We start from the raw sequence: 7,714 nt of genomic DNA on the forward strand, positions 1-7,714 counted from the left end.
TTGTTTGGCGGGCCTGGGCTGGGGATTCGAACCCACCACCTTAGGTGTATGTGGCTGGCGCCTTAGCCGCTTGAGCCACAGGCGCCAAGCCCACCAAAATAAATTTTGATTCTAAGTTGCTGAAACTCACAAATCACAATGTTGCTTTTCTAACCAGATACAGAACAGCATATGCCCTACCAGGGGTGTCCAAACTTCTGGCTTCTCTGCGCCATACTGGAAGAGTTGTCTTGAGCCCCACATTAAGTATACAAGTACTGATGAACAAATGAATAGATCCATGCATAATTTTCATGATATCTGCCACCACAGAAAGCAGAAAAGTCCTCCTATAATCTGCATGAGGCCCTTCCAAAAAAAAAAAAAAAATCACTGCCTTCCAAAAGTGGTGAGCTTCAAGGCTTATTAACACTCTCTCGGCTAGTGCTTCAATCAAGGTCCTCTCTCGGGTGATTGCTGGGGTTTTGTAAAGCTTCAAGACACTCCTATAGTCGAAGCAAATAACCAGGCTGTTGGCTGTGTCCCGTTATGCCCTCACTCTGTACTTCCATGATCCCTTATGCTCCATCAGCTATCCTAACACAGCCACATGCATGCTTTGGAGAATCACGTTTATAGTGGTGTTCCTACTCTGTGGCAAGTGCTATAACTGGATTTGGCCTTCAAGGGAGGAAGATGCTGGTTGGTATCAGGAGCATGGTACTCTGACATTGCCATATCTTTGATCCACTTGACTCCCTGTACAATCTGACAGCCAATGGAGCCACCCTTCACTCATGAGGATACATTATTTGGGCCCAAAGACATCATCTCCATATATAGCCAGGGCCTTGTCCTGCTGCTCTTCTATGATACCTGGACTCTGAGGAGTTTCAGCAGGAATTTTCTGTACAGGAGCTTGCTGGATATCTTCAACAAAGTGTCTGGATTATTGCATGCTAGTGTACAGATATGTAACTAACTTTTGCATGTTGCTTTTTACTTTACAATCCTGGCCTAAGAGGGCAGTGGTCAAATTAGGATAAAGAGCATGTTATCTGAGCAAGAAAAATCTGATTGCAATGGTGATGCTAACTTCATGCCTTCCTAGGCTTGTATTCCAACAATTTACCTAAACACATTGGCCTCATCAGACTTTCATAAGGAGATCCGTTATAAAGTATTACATAACTTGCTAAGGAATAAGTATATTTATGTACTTTAATTGAGGTACACAATGAAAATGAGTGTCTGATACATTGTAAAAGATACTTAAGCATTCAGAAATAATAAAGGCAAAAACAAGTCTAGAAGCTCCAGAGTTTGTTTACCCTCACAAGGCTGAGTCTTTTCTTTTTTGAGATAGAGTCTCAGACTCACTCTGTTGCCCAGGCTAAAGTGCTGTTGTGTGAGCCTAGATCACAGCAACCTCAAACTTCTGAGCTCACCACTGATCCTCCAACCTAAGGCTCCCAGAGTGCTAGGATTACAGGCATGAGCCACCTCGCCCAGACACAAGGCCAAGTCTTACATGGTTGAAGATAAACATGTCACATATCTGCAATATGAGATAATCCTCCTCGATGATTATGAAAGATCAAGATGAATACAAGGGCATTCTGTAAAAATTGTTAGTCCTAGAACATCATTAATGAAAAAAAGTAATCTTTAATAAAAAAAGAAACTGGTAGAAGAGAACATATTCCAAATCATAAAAAACACACAAATTTCCCTTCTTCTCAATAATGTGACTCACTGGTATTTCTCATTAATTAGGTTTACCTCTACTCTATGCCTTCTCCCTTGGTAAGAACTACTGATTACCAACAATAGAACTAAGTTTACCTTCCACTGCACCCAATACACAAAAATGACTTCCTTCCTTGAATAGAAATGAATAAAAAATTCTTCTGAGTACTCTAACTAATAAAACCACACAATCATTTATGATTTGTGGTCATAATTATTACCACAATTTATTATACCCTTTTGGACAATAGTTATGGTCTTTAGCAAGAAGGCACACACAACAGTATGATTTAATTTTGATATTGTGAGTACATGACAAATTACTATCAAGATAAAAGTTGTAACTATATAAGCATGAAAAGTAAAATTTACACAAGAAAAAAATTCCTGATATTGTATGCACATGGGGTAATACTGACTTCACAATGTTTTACAAATAACTTGCTAAAATTATAAACGACCATATCCAAGAGTGAAAACAGTTCATAAAATATTTCTAAGAAACATGCATAAAAACCTTGCTTGAATAAAAAATTCATATTGTTTTTCATCACATACAATCAAACATATCTGAAAATAAACTGAGATATTACATTCAGCTGTGACAGGAAATACCCACAGTCTTAAAGATAAGAAGATGCTTATTCTTACAAGAAAGTACAGGGTGAAACCAGTCACTGCACAGGAACAAGCTCCCATCTAGTTGGTTTTGATGGCAGCATTGTAGCTGTCATGCTCAATCAAGAACACAGTCACTACTGGTATGAACAAAAGTGCTTACTATACAAATTAGACCTAATATCAAATCAATTTACAGACTAGGTGAGTTAAGTATTGGAGAATATATTCCCAATCACAATAGTCTAAATTGGTTGCCTAGTACACAACCACAGATAATGTCTGGAGGCAAACAAGAGTGCAGATGGATGTTCAGTGCAGGGCTAGGCATGGTGGTACACACCTGTAATCCTAGCAACTCAAGAGACTGAAACAGGAGGATCACTTGAGGCCAGGAGTTTGAGAATACTCAGTCTGGGGCTTCTGAAGACATGTACCTCCAAGAAAATGGAAGTCAAGTAGTTTAAGAATACTCTTGATTGGCAAGCCAAAGAATAATGGGCTGCAAGCAGGTGTTTGCACAGCCTGCATGAATCTGGCTGTCTCCCTGGATGGTGTCTCCAAACTGTGACTAATGCTTTCTTCACTTCTGCCTTTCAAATCTCATGGAAGATAGTTACTGGTGAACTGTACCAAGGAATCACAAATGCAATAGACTATGGGAAATCTAGTTCCTAACACTACCAACACAGACATAAGACAATCCAAAGATCCAACTCTCACTCTAGAGTTTACTATTCTATCACAAGTCTCTCTTAATTCAAAGCCAATTATCTCATAGGGTCTTTCTATGCTGTGAATATTTTCATGCATTCAAAAGAAACTGAGAGGACAGAAGACTTTTCTAAATTTCTTACTTTCATAGAGTTTCTCTCAGTGTGACTCCATTCATGCTTATAAAAGGAACTGAGACAACTGAAGGGCTAGGATTAGGGTTCTCAAAGGGTTTTTCTGCAGTATGAGTTCTTTCATGTATTCGAAAGTAAGTGGATCGACTGAAGGCTTTCCCACATTGCTTACACTCATAGGGTTTCTCTCCAGTATGAGTTCTTTCATGTATTCGAAAGTAACTGGACCGACTAAAGGCTTTCCCACATTTTGTACATTTATAGGGTTTCTCTCCTGTGTGAATTCGTTCATGTTTCCGAAAGGAACTGGAACAACTGAAGGCTTTTCCACATTCCTTACATTCATAGGGTTTCTCTCCAGTGTGCGTTCTTTCATGTATTCGAAATGAACTAGGAAAATCAAAGGCTTTGCCACATACCTTACACTTATAAGGTCCATTGCCAGTGTGCTTTATCATGTGTCTTCGAACACTTGCAAGACAAGTCAAGGCCTTCCCACATTCCTTACATTCAAAAAGTTTCTCTCCTGTGTGAGTCCTTTCATGGCTTCGAACAGAACTGGCACATCTAAAGGCTTTACCACAATGTTTACATTCGTAAGGTTTCTCTCCAGTGTGAGTCCTTTCATGTATTCGAATGTACTTGGAACAACTGAAGGCCTTTCCACATTGCTTGCATTCATAGGGTTTATCTCCAGTATGAGTCCTTTCATGTATTCGGATGTAACTGGAACAACTGAAGGCTTTACCACATTGCTTGCATTCATAGGGTTTCTCTCCAGTGTGACTTCTTTCATGTATCCGAAATAAACTGGGATAGTCAAAGGCTTTCCCACACACCTTACATTTATAAGGTACACCTCCATTGTGTGTAATCATGTGTCTTCTGATGCTTACAAGGGAAATGAAGGTTTCTCCACATTCCTTACAATCATAGGGTTTCCCTCCAGACTGAGTCCTTTCACGTACTGGAAAGGAGTGGTGATAATTGAGGGCTCTTTCACGTTGCTTACGTTTATATGGCTTCTTTCCATATTCCTGATACTCATTTGGTTTGGTCCCACTGTCAGCTCTGATGTGCCTATTAAGGGATGAATGACTCATGCCAACTTCTCCACACACACTGCTTCCAAATGGTTTTACTATAGGAGGAGTCTTCTTGTTCAGCATGTGATCTGGAATTTGGCTGAAGGTTTCTCCACATTGACTACCTTCTTTACTTTCATAGAGTCTTTCTAGAATATGACCCCTACAAAAAATAAGAAACACATTATTTGTGATGTGTTCATAAATGATTTTGTATTTATTAATAGGTACTGCACCTATATTCCTCTGGGAAAGTATAGATTTTATACCCTGCCTCAATTGTTTGAACATGAATAGACTAAGTACTGCAGGATGTCATGACCATACCTATTATTGAAAAATAACATTCAGGCCAGGCATAATGGCTCATGCCTGTAATCCTAGCACTTGGAGGCAGAGGTGGGAGGATCACTTGAGGCCAGGAATTCAAGACCAGCCTCAGCAAAAAAAAAAAATAATAATAATTAATTTAAAAAAAAAAAAAGACCAGCCTGCTTGGCATCTATAGCTCAGCGGCTAGGGTGCCAGCCACATACGCCAGGGCTGGTGGGTTCGAACCCAGCCCAGGCCTGCTAAACGACAATAGCAACTACCACAAAAAAATAGTTGGGTGTTGTGGTGGGCACCTATAGTCCCAGCTATTTGGGAGGCTGAGGCAAGACAATCACTTAAGCCCAAGAGTTGGAGGTTGGTATGAGCTGTGATGTCACAGCACTCTACTGAGGACGACATAATGAAAATGAAACTCTGTCTCAAAAAAAAAAAAAAAAAGACCAGCCTAAGCAACATAGTGAGACATCAATGCCGATGCTACAAAAAATAGAAAAATTAGCCAAGCATAGTGGTGCACTGCATGTATTTACAGCTATGTAGGAGGCTGAGACAGAAGAATCTCTTGAGCTCAGGAATTTAAGATTGCAGTGAGCTGCAATAATACCATAGCATCCTAGTCTGGAAGACAAAGTGAAACTCCATCTCAAAAAATAAAAAATATATATGTATACTTATATATTCATATGAGGTTTCTTAGTATTGTCTACCACTGAACTGTTTCACAAACACTAAACATCTGTATCTCACTTAACTTCAGATTTCTGAGAAAATTTTCCAATAAAAAATAAATGTGGGCTTGGCGCCTGTGGCTCAAGTGGCTAAGGCGCCAGCTATGTACACCCAAAGTGGTGGGTTCGAATCCAGCCTGGGCCCGCCAAACAACAATGACGGCTACAACCAAAAAATAGCCAGGTGTTGTGGTGGGCTACTGGGGAGGCTGAGGCAAGAGACTCGCTTAAGCCCAGGAGTTGGAGGTTGCTGTGAGCTATGATGCCACAGCACTCTACCCAGGGGGACAGCCTGAGGCTCCTGTCTCAAAAATAAATAAATAAATAAATAAAAATAAATATGAAGCTAGGCTTATCTGTTTTGTTTCCTTGTTTTTAAAAATATCTGTCCTTCTAGGCCTGGTGCAGCGGCTCACACCTATAGTCCTAGCACTCTAGGAGGCCAAGGCAGGTGGATCACTGGAGCTCAAGACCAGCATGAGCAACAGTGAGACCCTGTCTCTACTCAAAATAGAAAAAACTAGCTGGGCATTGTGACAGGTGCCTGTAGTCTAGCTAAACTCAGAGGCTGAGGCAAGAGGATCACTTGAACCCAAGAGTTTGAGGTTGCTGTGAGCTATGATGAAACCATGGCACTCTACCCCAGTGTAACAGAGTGAAACTCCATCTCAATAAATAAATAAATATCTGACCCTCTAAAATTCACTTGTGGAAATTTGCTTTCTTTTGTGAGTGCAAATTACCTTTGATTTCTCCTGGGATTTCTGTATTGATCTTCAATGTTCTCATCTTCCCATTTTTCTCCTAAAATGTAAACCCAGAAAATCATTACTAATTAGCACAAAATCATAGAAAATGACTACATTCTGTGTTCCTGACACACTGTGGCCATGCCTGATTTATGAACCAAAGTATTCCTTTTCCACATGCCAAATCACAGAACAGCCCTAATGAGCAAAATGCACTTGTTCTCTAATTCACTAAGTGAAAGAGTGCTGCCATCCTTACCTATAGAAGCCAGATTCCTGAAGGTTTCTTCCATCACATCTCGGTAAAGATTCTTTTGGGAAGGATCCAGCAAAGCCCACTCCTCCAGAGTGAAGTTCACAGCCACATCTTCAAAGACCAGTGGATCCTGAAACATCCCACATGTATAGAGGAGGGTGGATGAGACTGACAGCAGTGGAGATCTACACTCTATTCATAAGAAGTTCACATGCTGCTCTGTACTCCAAATATCTGTTGCATGATTTGGTGGTCACCATCTGCCTTCATTTCCCCCCACATAGCAATTCTGATGCTAGAATTGAAGTACTTGGTAAAATAACAAAAGAATGGGAGCATGCCTCTATTTGGTGAATAAAAGGGTACATGGGGCACCCCTAATGTCTCTTTGTACAATGGGGCTGTACCATCTGTCATAACAAAGATATAGTGACTAGTGGGCAGAGAAACAGTATTAAGAGTCCTGAGACTGTATCCTAAGAAATGCTTATTCACAAAGCAGTGAACAGCACAGGGAAAGGAAAAGCTAAATTGTAAATAATGGATTACTGAAGGCTGAGTGTGGACAAGTTTAAGATGTAAAAATCCAGAAGGCCCAGTCCCAACTAATTCATGAGGTTTACTGCCAGAAAGTCTATCAGTTCTCACAGGGAAAAATCAGAGAAAAATCAACATCCTATCTCCAGCAGAAGGAGAGGAAGAGTAGCCATTGTGAATAGGCCCAGAGAATTCTGTTCTTAAGTACTGCCTTCAAAACAAACTATTTCCCAGAAGCCTATCAACTGGGATGTTACCAGAACCAAATGTCCTGGGGAATATCTAATTCCATTCCCCTCTATCCTTCCTGCCTGAACAAACAAGGGGTAAGGACAAGAAGTACTTATAAAAATCACAATACCGGGAGGTGCCTGTGGCCCAAGGAGTAGGGCACCAGCCCCATATACCGGAGGTGGTGGGTTCAAACCCAGCCCCGGCCAAAAACTGCAACAACAACAACAAAAGTTAAATGAGTAAATAATTTTTTAAAAAGAGGCAAGAGAATCGCTTAAGCCTAGGAGTTGAAGGTTGCTGTGACCTGTGATGCCACAGCACTCTACCCAGGGTAACAGCATGAGACTCTGTCTCAAAAAAAAGCTAAAAAAAAAAATCACAATACAGGCTCAGCACCTGTGGCTCAAGTGGCTAAGGCACCAGCCACATACACCTAAGCTGGGGGGTTCAAATCCAGCCCGGGCCTGCCAAATAATAATGACGGCTGCAAGCAAAAAATAGCCGGGCGTTGTGGCAGGTGCCTGTAGTCCCAGCTACTTGGGAAGCAGAGACAGGAGAATTGCTTGAGCCCAGGAATTGGAGATTGCTGTGAGCTGTG

The 7,714-nt window shown here is 40.9% G+C and overlaps 1 protein-coding gene across 2 annotated transcripts in view; it reads right to left on the bottom strand.

Annotated features, from left to right (window-relative positions):
- Positions 1 to 2,879: 2,879 nt before the first annotated feature.
- Positions 2,880 to 7,714, bottom strand: part of ZNF627 (zinc finger protein 627) — a 21,855-nt gene continuing 17,020 nt past the window's right edge. The window contains exons 2-4 of one of the 2 annotated variants that reach the window (XM_023518060.1): positions 6,349 to 6,475; positions 6,084 to 6,144; positions 2,880 to 4,442 (exon numbers count right to left, since the gene is read on the bottom strand). In XM_023518060.1, coding sequence (XP_023373828.1) covers positions 3,206 to 4,442; positions 6,084 to 6,144; positions 6,349 to 6,475 — 1,425 coding nt within the window. In that variant the 3' untranslated portion in view covers positions 2,880 to 3,205. Of the gene's footprint in view, positions 4,443 to 6,083; positions 6,145 to 6,348; positions 6,485 to 7,714 lie in introns of those variants that run through there. The other variant, XM_023518059.1, reaches the window with a different exon arrangement.

Source organism: Otolemur garnettii, unplaced genomic scaffold, assembly GCF_000181295.1.
Source record: "Otolemur garnettii isolate 467f Iridium unplaced genomic scaffold, OtoGar3 scaffold00127, whole genome shotgun sequence".
Lineage (NCBI taxonomy): Eukaryota > Metazoa > Chordata > Mammalia > Primates > Galagidae > Otolemur > Otolemur garnettii.